Consider the following 18,051-nt stretch of genomic DNA (forward strand, 5'->3'; position numbering starts at 1 on the left):
TGATCCCTTCCTTGCGCAACAAATCCTACGAAGAAAGGCTTACCCTTAACATGTTCTCTTGAGAAACGTCGCCTGAGGAAAACTGATCGAATGTTTTAAAATACTTAATGGTTTCAGGAATGTAGACAGATCAACATTGTTTATGATCGATGACACTTTGCGCACGAGGAACAATGGCGTAAAACTCAGATGTAGACAAGTAAATTCAGACTGCACCAAATTTTTCTTCACCAACGTTGAAGTGCGAGAATGGAATAAGCTCCCATCATCAGTGGTCCAGTGTAACACGATTGACTCCTTCAAAAATAAGCTCGACCGTCACTTCCTTCAACTTAATATCAACTAGAGTAGAAATGCAACGTTTTGGAGTCTTCTGATTAATGTAAAATCACTTAGGTTTAAGGACAGACCACCAAGTCTGGACCATGGGGTCTGTGTGGTCTGATTTTCTATGTAAATCTATGTAAATCTCTCTCTCTCTCTCTCTCTCTCTCTCTCTCTCTCTCTCTCTCTCTCTCTCTCTCTCTCTCTCTCTCACGCACGCACCCACGCACGTAGTTCACCGTTTCCCCGCCAGAGGGCCGAGCGTGGAGGGAGCAGCGAAGTAGCGCACGTGTCAACCAAGGAACATATCCCGAGTTCTTGCGTCGCTAACTGTCTCCTTAAAAAACCAGCGATACGAGGAGATTCACCACACATACTTTTTATGACACAACAAAACGAGCGGCAGAGTCACGGACAAGGAGACGGACCTGTAGCTGTTTGACCTGCTCTCGCACCTGCCGCAGCACCGGCGAGGCCCCAGCAAACAGCCTGTCCAGCAAACACCATCTTCTCAAACCTTGGGAAACCCTCACGTCCAGGAATCACACACAAGAGACCAATTAATCTTGGGGTCAAACCTTCCCCCATTTCTCTCGCCCCTGCTGCAGCGCCGGCGAGGCCACAGCGAACAATCTGTCCAGCAAACACCATCTCCTCACACCACCCGGCACGCTAACCACTCAGCCACCACCTATCCTTCCGATCACTTCTTTCCTCTATCCTCACTGTCCTCGTCTTCCTTCTCTCCACTTTTACCCTTGCTAGACTGGGCTGGAAGAGACGGGGAGAGGCGGGAAAACATGCGAGGAGGCGGAGGAGAAATTTTGCTCTGAAGAGAAGATGGACAGCTGGAAAATTGATTCTCGAGGAGATGTAAAATTCGAAGTCAGTGCGGAAGAGAAGGAGGAAGAGGAGGAGGAGGAGGAGGAAGGGGAGGACTAGGAAGAGGAGGATGGAGGGGAGAGAAGATGGAAGAGGAAGATTGAAGTGTGTGTGTGTGTGTGTTTACTTCCTTTCTTGCGTATGGAATTGTTGTAGGAAATCTGAAGGGAAGAAAGAGGAGGAGGAGGAGGAGGAGGAGGAGGAGGAGGAGGAAGAGAAGAAGAAGAAGTAGAAGAAGAAATATTTGGAGGTATCTGGCAATGCTGGTGACAGTGATTGTGATAGTGATGGTGGTGGTGATGGTGGTGGTGGTGATGGTGGTGGTGATGGTGTTGGTGATGGTGGTGGTGGAAGAGGTGGTGGAGATTAACACGTGACATCAACCGCGAAGGATAAGGAGGATCAGAGTAGGAGAAGGAGGAGGAGGAGGAGGAGGATCAGAGGAGGAGGAGGAGGAGATGGAGGAGGGAAAGGAAAAGGGGAGACGTTCAGGAAAATCGAAGAAGGAAAGGGATTAGGAAGAGAGAAAAAAAGTGCTTCTGTGAAAAAAAAAACTATTATGGATTTCCTTTTTTATTCGGAATTCTAACAAAAAGGTGATGGCTCGGGCGAGTGGGTCTGGAAAGGAGCGAAAAAAAACAACGGAATTCATAAGACTCCCAAAACCGCTTCGGATATTTCCTTTGAGCGCCGTAACAGGACTCTCTTCCGGAGCTAAACTGATAACCTCTCTGGCTTCTTTTATGAACTTTTACGAACAGCCTTTTTTTGAGGAGTATTCTGCTTAACTTTTCTTCGGTATTCTGTCAGACTTTTTCTACCACTAAAACAAAAATTAACTTGCCATGGTTACGCATCCTAAACTCTCCATTATTACCAACTCAGAACCCGATGGCAGCTTTCGGGAACGGACTATTTTGAGGGGTATTCTGCTTAACTTTTCTTCGGTATTCTGTCAGACTTTTTCTACCACTAAAACAAAAATTAACTTGCCATGGTTACGCATCCTAAACTCTCCATTATTACCAACTCAGAACCCGATGGCAGCTTTCGGGAACAGCCTATTTTGAGGGGTATTCTGATTCACTTTTCTTCGGTATTCGATCAGACCTTTTCTACCACTAAAACAAAAAACTAACTCCTGGCATAGTTACGTACCCTAAACTTTCTCTAATTACCAACTCAAAAACCAACGGCAGCTTTCGGGAACAGCCTATTTTGAGGGGTATTCTGCTTAACTTTTCTTCGGTATTTGGTCAGAATTTTTCTACCACTAAACCAAAAAATTAACATAAAATTAAGTGGCATGGTTACGTGATCCAAACTTTCCCTAATTACCAACTTAAAAACCGATGGCAGCTTTCGGGAACAGCTTTTTTGAGCTGTATTCTGCTTAGCTTTTCTTCGGTATTCTGTCAGATTTTTCTACCACTAAAACAAAAACTATCTCACTCCTGGCATGGTTACGTGGCCCAAGCTCTTCATTATTGCCAACTCAGAAACGGACAGCTACTTCTAAACAGTATTCCTTCTTTGTTAAAATCCACATACTTCCCGTCTTTTAACTATTTTCTTGACCTATTTGCGGCTCACTATTACTAACAGACAAAACTAATGTTGAATTTATTTTTCTTTTCTTACGTGCTGCCTATAGCGCCGGTAAGCTCTCTTGAGGGGTCTGATGGATGGTCCCAGCCCGTTAGTGGAGCACGTGAATGTTATTTATAGTGGCTGCTGTCATATATATAACTCTTGCCATCAGCGAGCAAAAAGTAGTTCTGAGGAAGGTCGTAAGGAACGGGGTGTGGCATATTGATGTTGTTGGAAGTGATCTCAAGGGAAATGAACAAGAAAGAGAGCTTCGCATACTGATATTGTTGGAACTGTTAGTCATTCCACCATCACTGTAGCATGAACTTGTTGCAATTGGCTTATAAACATACTAGTATATGCTCTGGTTCCCGCTACAGTTAATTCGTAAACGTTGAAATAAATGCTGTTGCTGAAATGTACTGGGAAGCAAGAACTTGTAATCTGGACGCTAGTGACTTTGTTTATATTCCCAAGGGAAGAGGACACGCTGCCACTAGATAAGGAATTCCATTCATTCAAGAGGAGAGTATCAAGACACCTCTCCTCCCGAAACTGATCTCTCTTTTAACCTTTCTTTCTTTTTGCTTTTGTTCGGAGTGAGGTCTAGCAGGCTTTATTTTTATTCCTATTTTTTTTTCCCTTGAGCTGCCTCTTATGCTGTAAAAAAACACCAATTACATCTGTACCTCCACTTATTGTTATTGCTAGTGGTAAGGTTGGTGGGAACGGCACAGGTGGAGAGCATGAGGAGGAAGAGGAGGAGGAGTTAAAAGGAGGCGGAGAATTGAAGGAGAAAACGTTAAGGTGAAGAGATGTGGAAGGTTAGCGATGTTGGTGGTGGTGGTGATGGTGATGGTGGTGGTGGTGGTGGTGGTGGTGGTGATGGTGGTGGTGGTGGTGTATGAAGGGGATAAATGTCCGTTCACAAAGCCTCACTGTTTGGAGATTAGCGTCACAAAGGTGTACATTGATCGCCCGGCCTTTGTGTGTGTGTGTGTGTGTGTGTGTGTGTGTGTGTGTGTGTGTGTGTGTGTGTGCGCGCTACCCTCACCTCACCTCAAATAACAACAACAACAACAACAACAACAACAACAACACAACTTAACCTTCAAAACAACAACAGAATATTAACTACCTTCATATATAACTTTTTTAACCCAGTTCTAACCTAAATAAAAAAAAAAAGAATCGGCCATTACTTTCGTCTCGCAATATCTTTCTCCTTCCACAAATTTGAACTAGGTCGGGCTTATCGGACTGCACTCACCGGATAGAGAATTTCGGATTAACGGACCTTTTACTGCCCGGGGCCGTTACAACAATAAACTCTCTCTCTCCAAAAAGCCTGAGCCCGGCGATCCCTCAGCTTACCCGGCTCATCTCGCAACGTTTCACTGACAAGTCCACGCAAAAAAACAAAAAAACATCGTAACCCCTTATAGAAAGCGAGATGGAATTCGATATCTGATGAAAAAGATCGGATTCCATTTTTCAGTTTTTCTTTCTTTCACTCTCTTTCTCTCTATGTATGTATGGATGGATGTTTGTGAATATACATTATACGTATGCACCAATTTATCTGTATATCTATCTATCTATCTACCTGTCTCTCACTATCTATCCATCTATCTATCTTTTTCGTCACGGGAGAACGTAGGAGGATGAACACGATATCATAACTACATGGAACAGGAACTCCCAGACGGTTTCTTTGTACCCTAAGCAGCTTGAGTTGAAAGGTACGTAGGAGGAGAGAAGGAAGAGGAGGAAAGATATAATGGAGATAATGGAATGCTGGAGGCTGCTACCGCTCAGAACTTGTCACCAGCATCCTTTCGTCCGTGTGTAGCATAAGATTAGAGAGGCTGCAGAGAAGAAACCGAGATGACGCTAAAGGATGCTGCGTCTGAAGGGAGAGTAACGAGATCCCAGATGCTGCTACTGCTCAGGACGTGTCAGTGAAGTGTTGCCGTTTCCCATAAGATAAGAGACGCGAAAGAGATGAAAACTAGACTTGGGTGAGTGAAGCTGCAACTGACGGGTGATAAACTCAATGCTGGATGCGGTTAACACTCAGGACTTCAGTTATGTTATGTAGTGTTGCATACGGTCAGAGAGGCGGCAGAGATAAAACCGAGAGATGAAGCCGAAAAAAATCATTCTTCTACAGTCATTTCACAACCAATTTCAAGCTAACTGTTGCTGGATTTCATTTATAAACAGTCTAATTTATGCTGCTGTTAGTCATTCCACCATCACTGTAGTATGAACTTGTTGCAATTGGCTGATAAACATTCTAGTATATGCTCTGGTTCCCGCTACAGTTGACCCGTAAACGTTGAAATAAATGTTGTTGCTAAAATGTACTGGAAATGGAAAAGACTACGAGGCTCAGCGTAGCGAGAGACTAGAGAGAGAATAGAGCGACAAAAGGAAAGCTGGAGAGAAAGCGTTCAGTTAAGTCAGCGCCCCGAGGCAGCTTCACCTGGCAATTCTGCAGGCGGAGGGAAACACACGCTATTCAATTACGAGCAGACTTGTAAATCCCCTCAAAGCGTCAGACGTCACCAGCTACACCAGGGGCGGCGGGGCAAAGAGACAAACGACCCTGGGATTACTGACGGAGTTCTGTGGCTCGTGCTGAGAATGCTAAAGTCGGGACAAGTCGGGTGCTAAGACAAATGCTACTGGAGGCTGTTTCTTTTTACACAAGGGGAAGCAAAGAAGGAAAAACGGAAGAAAAGGGGAATATAATGTTCGTAAAACTCCCGCTGCCCAAACGAAAAGGATTATTCAGAAAGGGATTGAGAGGTGTCGTGATACCCGCCTCTCGAAAAAGTTTAAGTCATAGGAAGGTGGAAAGACAGACGAATGAAGACTGAGAATTAGGTTGTAAGTGCTTGCAATGCTCTGAGGGTAACTTATAGAAGATGCTGAAACTTGGAGAAAAATCTGATTCCCCAGTTTTCTTTCTTTGTCTTTTCTCTCTGCTTCCGTTTTTTGTTTTTGTTATTTTTTTAGTTTTCCCATTTATTAATCTCTCTCTCTCTCGGCTTCTCTTTCCTTTGCGTCTAACTTCACTCTCAGTTTTTCATTTCATCCGTTTTCTTTTCCTCCTCTTCTTCTTCTTCCTCCTCCTCCTCTTCTTTCTTCTCTTCCACTTTCTCTGCCCTTCATCTCTTCCAATTTCCCCTTCCCCTTCTCCTCTCTCTTCCTCTTCTTTTTCCTCAGATTCTACTCCCTCCGTTCCTCATCCTCTTATTTCCCTTCCTCCGTCTTCTCCTTCTCTTTCTTCTTCTCTCTCCTCCTCTTTATTATTTTATTCCTCTCTTCTCTCTCTCTCTCTCTCTCTCTCTCTCTCTCTCTCTCTCTCTCTCTCTCTCTCATTCTCTCTCTTCCATTGGTATGCAAAAGAGGTGTTCGGACTTCAGGTTATGAGGTGTGTGTGTGTGTGTGTGTGTGTGTGTGTGTGTGTTGCAATATGTGCGTTATTACCTTCCCTCCACACACACACACACACACACACACATACACACACACAGAGGAAGAAAAAAAAATGGATAAGGACAAACAGAATCCCCACTCACACTTCTTTGTTTGATAGTCGGATAAGAGGCTGGATCAAACGAGAGAGAGAGAGAGAGAGAGAGAGAGAGAGAGAGAGAGAGAGAGAGAGAGAGAGAGAGAGAGAGAGAGAGAGAGAGAGAGAGAGAGAGAGAGAGAGAGAGAGAGAGAGAGAGAGAGAGAGAGAGAGAGAGAGAGAGAGAGAGAGAGAGAGAGAGAGAGAATGTTATACAAAGGTAAAGGTATACAACTAAGGTAAAAATCAGGATAATAAAAGTAAAAATATACGAAAAGAATCGAAATGCCGCGGGCTCGCCCAACTCTTGTCCTTTTGCTTTCATTTGGCTTGCATGGAACGGCATTTTCTTTCCTTTTCTTCCTTTTTCAAATCGTTGAGTCACTTTGTCTTAAGTGGAAGGTACGTACACCCTCCCCCCCACACACTCCCTGTGATACAGACTGAGACGAAAAGACAGATAAACGGAGGTCAGCTTCCATAGACGAGTCGACCAGGGATGGAGGAAATTCAAGAATTGTGTATTCGAATACGAACACGAATACTTTATATTCCAACGAATGCGAATACGAATTCGAATACACTGAAATGGTTTTAATTCGAATGAAGATACAAATACTTCTTGAAAGCATTCATGAATACATTCATGAGTAATTTTCATTGAAAAATACCTTCTCGACGTAACTGGGTATACAGCTATTCTGAAGTTATGCAATAGTACAATGAGCTCATGAACGCACATTCAGCGTCCACATTGGCAAGTGGCAACTAAGTCAGACTTCAGACACCGCGCTGCCGCAGTTCTGTACTACACACGTACCATACCTGTTCTATACACGATGATTACACGTCCGCCCAGGAGGCTAGAGCTGTAAGGAACAACGGCTGTTGTTCCTGATCATAAATTTTGAAGTATTCGTCAGATTATTTGCAGAATATGAATACTTTTCCCTTGTATCCGAATACGAATGAGAATACTTTGATTTCTACCAATATTTATTCAAATAGGAATGCGGATACACCCAAATACTGTATTTGAATACATTTCATATGCAGACACACACACGTACAAACACACACCACCACCACCACTTCCACCACCACCACCACCACAACTCCAGCAACCACTAACTCCTCTACCATCACCACAACCCCATACACAACCACCACTACCACCACCACCACCACCACCACCACTCCAACAACCACTAACTCCTCTACCATCACCACAACTTCATACACAACCACCACCACCACTACCACCACCACCACCACCACAACTCCAGCAACCACTAACTCCTCTACCATCACCACAACCCCATACACAACCACCACCACCACCACCACCACAACTCCACGTGCCTTTCCGAACTTGCTAACTACTTGGCGATCTAATTAACCGTCTGGCGGGCAGGTGGGAAGGAGGGCCAAGGCGGGGCGAGGATGGACTGCTGATGCTCTTAATGGCTTGACTGGCTTCCTGCAGCTTCCCCTTTATTGGCTCGGTACCCTCGTCTTCCCTCGCTTTCCCTCCGCCCACTTGTTGCAGATTCTCTTATCCGCCCTCGTACCCATTTTCCGTCTTGTTTTAATCTAATTCTTCCTCTCTCATTAACATTAAAAGCTCCCTCCCGTCACCTTCTGCCCTCCTTCTCTTCCCTTTTTTATGTTCAGAGCTGCTATCCTTTTGTCTTCTCTTCCATTCTTTCTCCTTTTTTTTCCTATTTATCGTTTTTTTGCTTCCTCCTCCTTCAATGATTCCTTTTTCCTTTCACTTCCTTTCACTTCATTTCACTTTTTTTCTTGGCTTATCAATTTCTGGTGGTTCCTTTTTGCCCCATTTATTCAGGTTTCCCTTTCTCGACATCTCCTTTCCTTTACCTCTGTGTTTTCCCCTCTCATTCTTTCTCTTTCCCTACCGTACTTTTTCATCCTCTCACTTTTCTTATCTTCTCCTCAACCTAACAATCCCTGACCTCTTATTTTCCCTTTCATTCTGGCTTTCCTTTCCACCTTAACTTCCCTCTCCCTCTTCCTCTCTTTTGTTTTCTCTACCCATCTCTCTATTCTCACTTTTTCCCCTACCCACACGCTTCTTGGCCCCTTCCCTTCTTCATCCACACTCCCCTTTCCTTCTTCCTCCTTTCCCTCCTCACCTTACCTTTCCTCCCCTTCACCCGTCTTCTAATATTGATCTCCCTCTCCCATTCTCACGTCCTTGTCCTAACCTTTTCTTCCCATACCGCGTTCTCTTTGACAAGTCTCCTTCTCTCTCCTTCACTCCTTGCCGTAACCTTTCCTCCTTTCACACCCGCCAAGACTCAGGGTCCTTTATTCCCTTTGTTACTGCGCTGTACCTTCACTCTACCTGTACTTCTGTTTCTCCTTCTTCTCCTCCTCCTTCTTCTCCTCCGCCACGAACTCAACGCTTTCCCTTTGTCGACTAGTCCTCAACACATCCTTTCCTCTCCTCTCTCCTCTTCTCGTCTCTCTTCTCCCCCTCCTTCTCCTCTAACTCCTCTTTTTCTCTTCACAAACTAGACCTCCTCCTCTCCTCCACCTCCTCCTCCTCCTTTACTGCTTGTTAATACGAAATGAAGGAAAACTTTAGTTGGGAGAAAGTTTCTGAGTCTTTTCTTTCTCTCCTTTTCCTCGCACTTTTCCACGCTTCATTTGGTACTTAATTGATTGCCTCTTCTTCTCTCCTCCTCCTCCTCTTCCTCCTCCTCCTCCTCATTATCGCTTTTTTCTTTTCTCCCCTTCTCTCTCCCTCCTTCTCTCTCTTCCTGTTCCTCTTCTGCTTCTCTTCGTCATCGTCATCATCTTTTTCCTCTTATTTATCTTTCTCCTTCTATTCCATCTCCTCATCTTCTATCTTCCTCCTCTTCGTTATTCTCCATCTTCTGTCCCTTCTTTTCCCTCTTCTCATTTGATTTTCTCCTCCTCCTCCTCCTCCTCCTCCTCCTTCCTCCTTTGCCTTTCTTCATATGCTTCCTCCTCCTGAATCATCTTGTTACTCTTCGTACCTGCCCTTTCAACTTCTCTAACATTTCTTTTCTGTGGTAGTGGGTAGCAAAATAATCATAATAAGAGGAGGTTGAACTTAAATTATATTTTGCTATTACTTTTGCCATTTATTGCCATTAAAGACTCGTGGGAAGAAGAGAAGGAATTTGAGGAGGATTAAGATGTTCTGAACAATGCTGACGGGCTTTTCCTCTCTTGATATAGCCTGTTTCACACTTTTCTTTAAGAGCAGAAAGTCGTAGAGGCGATATAAGAGGAGGAGGAGGAGGAGGTAGGAAAGGAGGAGGAGGAGGGGAGGAAGAAGAAAAAAAGAAGAGAAGAGAGCAGCAGAAAGAGACGGAGGAAGAAGAAGAGGGAAAGAAGAACAAAAGGGACAAGGGGAAGTGGGGGAGAACGAGGAGGAGGAGGAGGAGGAGGAGGAAGATGAAAGAAGGAGGAAGAGGGAGAAGAAGAGGAGATGGAAAAAGAGGAAAGAAGAACAAACGGGGTGGAAGGAAATGAAGGAGAACGAGAAGGAGGAAAAAGATAAAGTGAAAAAAGTAGAAGAAAGAAAAGGAAAAAGAGGACGAAGACGAGGAGGAAAAGAAGCAGAAAAACAGGAGAAGGACGAAAAGGGAAAAAGTAGAAGAAAGAAAAGAGGGAAGAAGAGGACGAAGACGAGGAGGAAGAAGCAGGAAGCGGGGGAGAAAGAGAAGGGGCAGCAGGAATAGAAAACCCCTGAGGTACTTCGCCGATACTGAACACAAAAACTTTGGAAGCCTTTATCAGCTGCATCCTCGCGGCGCCTCCCCTTATCAGCGCGGCACGATGTAATAACGACCTTTAAAAAGAGAACTATTTTGTGAAGGTGAGAGTAATAAAACTTACATAAACAAAAGGAAAATCTAAAAAAAAGGCAACTTGTAAATAATAAACAATAAATAATAAAACTTACATAAACAAAAGGAAAATCTAAAAAAAAGGCAACTTGTAAATAATAAACAATAAATAATAAAACTTACATAAACAAAAGGAAAATCTAAAAAAAAAGCAACTTGTAAATGATAAACAATAAATAATTTCCAAACGGTACTTTTTTTAAGGACCAACCAAAATAAAAAACATAATCCGTCTTCTCATGAACAAAATAAATGGAAACTGAAGGAAAACTAAAGAGAATGATCACGGCTTCCGATAAATAGCATACGTTTTAGACTACAACCATACTCCTTCTTTTAAGATTCCCAAGAGAAAATAGTCACCTTCCTTATGCACGATATCAACGAAGGCTGAGCGAAATCTAAAATAATGGATGCTATAAACTGTTACGACGCATTTGTTCCCATTTTACCTCATATTCTGCCGTAAAAATTCACTCGGCCTTGATAATAGAAAGGTCTGCTCAAGCTCACCACTCTACTCACAAGGTGTTCTTGGAAAGCGTGTGACATTATCAGGGAACCGTCGTGGAAGTTTTCCCCATAAGAAATGCACGACTTGGTGTAGTTGTCACTCTCCTTAGGTCAGATGCACATACGATGGAGGAAGGAAGGAAGGAAGGAAGGATGGAAGGAAGGAAGAAAGGAAGGAACGACGGAAGCAAGGGAGGGAGGAAGGAAGGAAGGAAGGAAGGAAGGAAGGAACGAAGAGAGAAATGAAGGAAGGAGGAACACTATGGAAAATTAAGGGAAGTGAAGAAGGAAGGAACAAAGGAAAAAACTAAATAACTAAGGAAGGAAGGCAGGAAGGAACTAAGGAAGAAGAAACACTAAGAAACACTAATATGGAGGCAGAGCGTGTAGGGTCAAAGGAGAGAGAGGGAGAGAGAGTGTTGCAAGACTACTAACACCTTGAGGATAAAAATAGTCTACAGAACGTGACGTGAGTGAGACAAGAGGTTTCAAGGTGTTGGTGCGTGAATAAAATGAGGAGGAGGATAATGAGGAGAAGGAGATATAGGGAGAGGAGGAGGAGGAGGAGGAGGAGGAGGAGGAGTTCATTTTAATCCGCTTAGGTCAAAATTTCTATTCATAGCCACTCACCCAGAAGAATAGGGATGAGATGCCACCAACGCACCCCCCCACACGCACCCCACCACACACATACCTATCCCACCCAAACACACACGTACACACACAAACACATCCTTTAAAGCTGACATACGATGGGTTGAAAAACAGTTCTCTCTCTCTACCTTTTAATTTTCTTTTCCTTATCTCCACTTTTTTTCTTTCTTTTACCGTCTCTATAACCCTTCTTTCCCTGCCTTCCTTCCTTGCTTCCTCGTTCCCTTCCTTTCTTACTGCCCTTCTCCCTTCCTTCCTTCCTTCCTTCCATTCTTCCTTCCCCTTTGTCCCTTTCCTACTCTGTTTATTTACTTCCCTCAGTATCGCCGCTGCAGGGAGATACCGGCAAAAGTTTTCTCGGCAATATTCATGACCCGCCGCAAATTCGTATCACCCAGGAGGAAAGTTTGACCTGATTCATAAAAAAAAAGTTACCTATACAAGCTCAAAGACAGGTAGATAGGTCCTCTTTCTCTCTCTCTTTTACTCTCTATTTATCTATCTTTCTATCTATCTATCTATCCATCTATCTCCCTTTTGATTGTGAGTTTATCATGTCATCGTTTTCTTTATGTAGTATCTCATAGTATTTTCTTTCATATATGTACTTTATATTTCCAAAGATTTTGTCAATAAACTCAATAAATAATAATGATCTGTCTGTCTGTCTCTCTCTATCTCTCTATCTATCTATCTTTCCTTATCCTGTGCCGAAGAAAGAGATAGTTCGTCGGGTACTCACCAGAGGGAATTGGCAGCGACGAGGGAACGAGCAAGTGTAGAAGAATTGTGCCCAGAGAAGGGAACTTTTCTAGTGAACTCGGGCAGGCCGGTACCGTAGACTTATTTTCGGCCCTCCACCACGCCTCTGTCCTTAGTGGTGGTGGTTGTTCCGGCAGCGCTAACCTCGCACCCACTAACCTTGTCCACTGCAAAAATATATGGAAATTGTGACTAATGAACGAATTTAAAGGGGATGAAAGTAAAAGAACAGTTTGAACGATAAGTGAGGTGTACGGATGATGGAAAATAAGGAAAATAATGCATGATGTAAGAGAAGGGAAGGGTGGAGAAAGAGGGCTATTTGATGGCTTATAATGGTAAATTAGGGAGATAGAGAGGGATTGAAAAAAGAGGATATGGCTGAGGTCGAAGATTGAGGGTGGAAACGGGAAAAGGGAAAAAGGAAACAAAAGATTGACGACTAAAAAAAATAAAAAAATAAACTAAATAGGTGAGTTGGACGATGAATAAATAACTATGAAAGGAAAAAAAGTAGACTTCAAAAGTTAAAACAAAAAATACAAAAAGCCCTCTCAGATTCTCAGTCCAACTTTAGAATAATCACGGACAAACCTGATTAACTTTGAAAGCCTCATTGCATATGTAAATCGCCAAGTCTACACAACACCTACGTGACTTACAACGTTATGTAAAAGAGATTAATCCTGAAGTGGCCTTGTGTATGTGTGTGTCTGTGTGTGTGTGTGTGTGTGTGTGTGTGTGTGTGTGTGTGTGTGTGTGTGTGTGTGTGTGTGTGTACCTGTGGATTAAATGAGCAATTGTGGTTATTGTATTGCCTTGCCTGGAGCTGTACACACAACATTCCCTGAGGCTTGTGAAGAGAAAGAAAAGAAGGAAGGAAGGAAGAAAGGAAGGAAGGAAAGGAAGGAAGGAAGGAACGAAGGAACGAACGAAGGAAGGAAAGAAGGAGAAAAGGAAAGGAAGTAGGGAAAAAAAGGGAAGCATAAAGGGACGAATAAATTTAGGAAGAGAGGACAAAATAAATGAAAAAGGAAAGTTATTGGGAAGAAGATAAGGAAAGAAAGAAAGAAGAAAGGAAAATATACTAAAGGACAAAATTCAATGCAGCATAAAAGCCAGGAAGCAAAGAAACACTAAGGGCAAGGAAACATAATATAAAACGGCCATAAGTAAAGTGGAAGGAGTAAATGGAGGAGGTAGAGATAAAAGGAAGGAGATGGGGAAGAGGGAGAGAAGGAGGAGGAGAGAGAGAGAAAGTAGAGCAACACGGAATGGAAATAAACATAAAGCCTTGGTGAGGACGTGAAACAAGAAGAGATAAGAGGCGATAGAAAGAAACAAAGGAAGACAACGTGAGGGAAAGAGAAACAAGGAAGAAAAGGAGAGAAAGAGAGGAAAAGACAAGAGAATAAACGTGAGGCAAAGAAAGACCAGAAGAAGAAAGGAGAGAGAAGGAGAAACAGAGGAAAAAACGTAGGAGAAAGAGGAAATAGAAGGAGACAAGAGGAAACAAAGGAAGTCAAGGAGAGAGAAAGTAAAACAAGGAGAGATAAAAGAGAGACAGGAGGAGAAGAAGGGAAAGGAGGGGCAAGAAAATGAAGAGGAAATGGAGGGAGAAAGGAAAGGGAAACGGAAGGTAATAAGGATTTGAAATGGCAAGAAAAGAAAGAAAAGGAAATGAAAAGGAAAGGAAAGGAAAGGGAAGGTAATAAGAATTTGAAATGTCAAGAAGAGAAAGACAAGAAAGGGAAATGAAAGGAGAGAAAGGGCAGGGTGGATAACTATAGGGAAGTGGAGAAAGGAGGAAGCAATGAACAGGGAGGAGAAAGAACGGGAGGGAGTATGGAAGGGGAGGGAAACTGAAAGAAAGGGAGGAAGGGAAAGGAAGGGAGGGAAAGTGCAGGGCAGAGAACGATAGGGAAGTGATGAGAGGAGGAAACAATGGACAGGGAGGAGAGAAAAAAAGGAAGGGAGCAGGAAGGGGAGGGACACTGACGTAAGGGGACACGGAAACTTCATTAAACACACTCAACACACACACGGAAACATCGACACTCAACACACGACATGCCGACACTAACACAAACACAAAAGACAACACCACAAGACAGAGACTGAGAGAGACAAGATCTGACATTCAATTAACAACCCACAGAGAGAAAAACCCACGGCGGCGGCGGCGGAGACAAAGGCGGCGGCGGGGTCGAGAGTGAGACACCACAATGACGACAGACGGAGTGGCGGAGGCGGTGGCGGCGGTGCAACCTTATCTAACGACGCAGCCGCCTCCAGGTACGCCCGCCATGACCTCGGTGGCGAGTGACCATCCCGGGGGCGCCACCAATGCAACCTTCGCCGACAAGTTTGACTCCCGGCTGCTTTGGTATGAAGACTACATCGTCGGGTGCTTCCTTATCATTGTGGGTGAGTCTGAGTGCCTAGCAGAGTTTTATTGCTATTTTTTAAGGGTGAGGAAACTTATGCATTATGGACTTGAAGGGAAGCAAAGAAGTGGAGAGTTAGCGTGGGAGGGAAAGAGAGATGGAGGAAGAGGAAGTGGAGGAGAAGGAGAAAAAAAGGAGATGTGTGGGAGGAACAGACTTGTGTAACCCTTTGTGCGACTGTCATTTCTCCTTCACTAAAGGTAAGTTTGTGTACCTGGTAGGAGTTAAGACTGGTTAAAAGGGAAGCTTATACTGTATCCAATTCTTATCCTCATTCCTTTTTTCCTCCCCTCATTCTTTACTACTTTCTATCTTTCCTCCTCCCTATCTCTCCTAAATTCTTCCCCACTCTCACAATTTTTCTTCTTATCCCTCTTCCATAATTCTCTACTTTCCTTCCTATCACTATTACCTTTTGTCTGTGCGTTTCGTCCTTTCCTCTTTGTGTGTGGGTGTGGGTGTGTCTGGGAACTTGAGGCTGGTTGCGAGGGGACTGTTTTGTGGAACCCTTAATTTGTGCGTCAGGTCTGGTCCTCGCCTCTTTGTGGGTGAGTTTATGTGTCTAATAGAATTTGAGGCTGATTGCGAGGGGTGTGTCTTGTGTAACCTTTGATCTGTGAGTCTGGTCGTTTCCTAATTGTCGGTACATCTGTGTGTCTGGTTTGAGTTTGTGGCTGGTTTTCGGGGGGTGGTAATTGAATATGTTGTGTAACCTTTGTGTGTGTGCCTGTTGATCTCTGTTTCTGTCTATGTCTTCCTCTATGTTTCTTGGGGCTTGTCATTTTACTTTGCCTCGGTAATTCTTTGTCCCTCTCTGTGTCCTTTTTTATGTAGGTGTCTGTGGTGTCTGTTTCTTCCTAAGACACCCACTATCTATCTAACACAATTCACAATCCCATTTCTTTCCTCTCTTAATCCCTAATCTTCTTGTCCATCACCCTTCCTGGCCTCGTGTTGCTGGTGGGCAATGATTCTTCTTTTTCACTCTCTATTTCACTCTCGGTTAGTTTGAATATGATATATTTCTCCCTATAACACTTTACTATCTATCTAACACAAGGAACATTCCAATTACTTTCTTTCCTCACTCTCTTTGTCTATTCATTCCTCCCTCATTCTCTTCGTTCTTTCTTCTCTCACTCTCTTCAACAGTACAAACACCCCTCACTCTCTTCATCCATTCTTTCCTCCCTCCCTCTTCTCGTCCATTCCTCCTTCACTAATACACAATCCCATTTATTTCCTCTCTTAATCCCTTATCTCTTCGCCCACTCCCCTTCAGGCCTTGTGTCGCTGGTGGGCAACGGCTCCATTATGGTCATGTTCTGCCGGAGACTGAGACACCTGACGGCCGCCGAGGTGCTCCTGCTTAACCTGGCCGTCATGCACCTGTGTCTGGCGGTCTTCAGCTACCCCGCTCCCACTATATCCAGCTTCACGCACCGCTGGCTCTTCGGGAACTTGGGTGAGTGTGTGGGTGGGTGGGAGGTATGTGTGGTATTTTCATTAATATCATACCTGTCTACATCTTGTTTTCCTCTGTCTTTGTCTTTCCTTATTTCTCTAGTTGTTTGTTTCGCTTTCTTTGTCTTCGTGTCTCGTTTGCTGGTTAACTTTTGGTGTTTTCTCCTCTTTTCTATCTCTGTCTCTCTCTCTCTGTGTGTGTGTGTGTGTGTGTGTGTGTGTGTGTGTGTGTGTGTGTGTGTGTGTGTGTTATTTTCATCAGTGTCTTTTATCTGTCTGCATTTTGTCTTCGTCTGTGTCTTTCCCGTATTTCTTTTGTTTCATTGTTTTCTTTTCGGCTGCTCCCTCTCTCTGTGTGTATGTGTGTGTGTATGTGCGTTTGTGTGTCTTTCGCTGTTTGTCTGGCGGTGTTTTCTTCTCTTTTCAATATCTCTGTGTCAATGTTTTCTTTTTGGTGGATGGAGACAGACTAAACAGCGAAGAAGAGCAACAGAAAAAGAACAACAACCAAAAGCTCGCAACACGTTTTTTTCGAATTCAGATGAGGCAAGAAATATCGAGGGAGAGTTATGTCTGTCTGGAATATGTTGGAATATGTCTGGCCCTCTGTCTTTCTGTCTCTCTCTCTCCTGCAAACACACCTAAACACAAACACAAGGAAGGGAAGGGAAGGAGGGGAAGGAGGGGAAGGAAGAGCAGGGGAGAGGAAATGAGACTGGAGAAGAAAAAAAAAAAGAGGGAAGGAAAGGGGAGGGAAAGGAAAAAAGAAGGGAAAGGGAAGGGAAAGGAAAGGAAAGGCGATGATTATGTCATGTGAGGAGAACAGAGAGTTAGAGAGAGAAAGAGGAGTAGGGAGTGAGAGGTGGCAAGGAGGGTATCTGTTAGGTAGACCAAGCTTCACATAAGAGAGATAAAAGAGAATATTCGGCAAGCCACGTGTGTTTGGTAAGCAAGTACTAGTATGTTGATGTTATTCCTTTGTCTTTCCGTTAGTCTGGTATCAAGAGCTTCGGGGCAGACATCGATGAGGAAGTCGTGATCAAGGGAATGGAAGAGAAGGGAGGGGTAGAGAGGGGAAGGGATGGTAAGGGGAGGTATGGGAAGGAAGGAAAGAAAGGGAGGGAAGGAAGGAAGGAAGGAAGGAAAGAAAGGGAGGGAAGGAAGGAAGGGAGGGAAGGAAAAGGAACCGAAGGGAAGGGAAAGGAAGAGAAGGGAATGGAAGGGAGAGGCAAGGGAAGAAAAGGGAGGGGAGGGGAAGGGAAGGGAAGGAAAGGGAAGGAAAGGAAAGGAAAGGGAAGGGAAGGGAATGAAAGGGAAGGAAAGGATAGGGAAGGTAAAGGAAGGAAGGAAAGGAAGGAAGGGAAAAAAAAGGCGAGGAAGGGAAGGGAAGGGATGGGAAGGAAGAGGAGGGCAGAAAATGAGATTAGAAACGGAAAAAGAGAGAAAACAAAACAGCACACACTCACGCACACGCACACACACACACACACACACACACACACACACACACACACACACACACACACACACACACACACACATACACACACACGTGAGGCAGCAATACGTGACCACATTAAAGAACTTAGGCGAAGAACAAGCGCGTAAATGACCGATTATGTCAACGTTAAGAAGATGAAGAAATAAGAGGGGAGGAGAGGATCATGAATAGAAGAAGGAGGAGGAGGAGGAGGAGGAGGAGGAGGAGACGGAGGAGGAGGAGGAGGAGGAAGAGGATCAGAGGATAGAAGAAGAGAATGAAGAAGAAAAATGTCAAGAAAAAATTAGGAAGGGGACGAAAAAACAAGTAGAAAAATATTATGAGAAAAAATACGACGAGGAAACTAAGTATGAAATGTTTAGTGACAAAAAACTAACAACTTATACGAAACAGATTAAAGACAAGAGAGAGAGAGAGAGAGAGAGA

At 43.9% G+C, this 18,051-nt stretch overlaps 1 protein-coding gene across 3 annotated transcripts in view; it reads left to right on the plus strand.

Annotated features, from left to right (window-relative positions):
• The window catches only part of LOC126991026 (opsin-5-like), a 71,206-nt gene that overhangs the window by 5,398 nt on the left and 47,757 nt on the right, over positions 1-18,051 (plus strand). For all 3 annotated transcript variants that reach the window (XM_050849715.1, XM_050849716.1, XM_050849717.1), the window contains exons 3-4: positions 14,372-14,640; positions 15,943-16,125. In XM_050849715.1, the coding sequence (XP_050705672.1) occupies positions 14,439-14,640; positions 15,943-16,125 (385 nt within the window). In that variant the 5' untranslated portion in view covers positions 14,372-14,438. The remainder of the gene's footprint in view (positions 1-14,371; positions 14,641-15,942; positions 16,126-18,051) is intronic.

The sequence above is a fragment of the Eriocheir sinensis genome, unplaced genomic scaffold (genome assembly GCF_024679095.1).
Source record: "Eriocheir sinensis breed Jianghai 21 unplaced genomic scaffold, ASM2467909v1 Scaffold23, whole genome shotgun sequence".
Taxonomy (NCBI): domain Eukaryota; kingdom Metazoa; phylum Arthropoda; class Malacostraca; order Decapoda; family Varunidae; genus Eriocheir; species Eriocheir sinensis.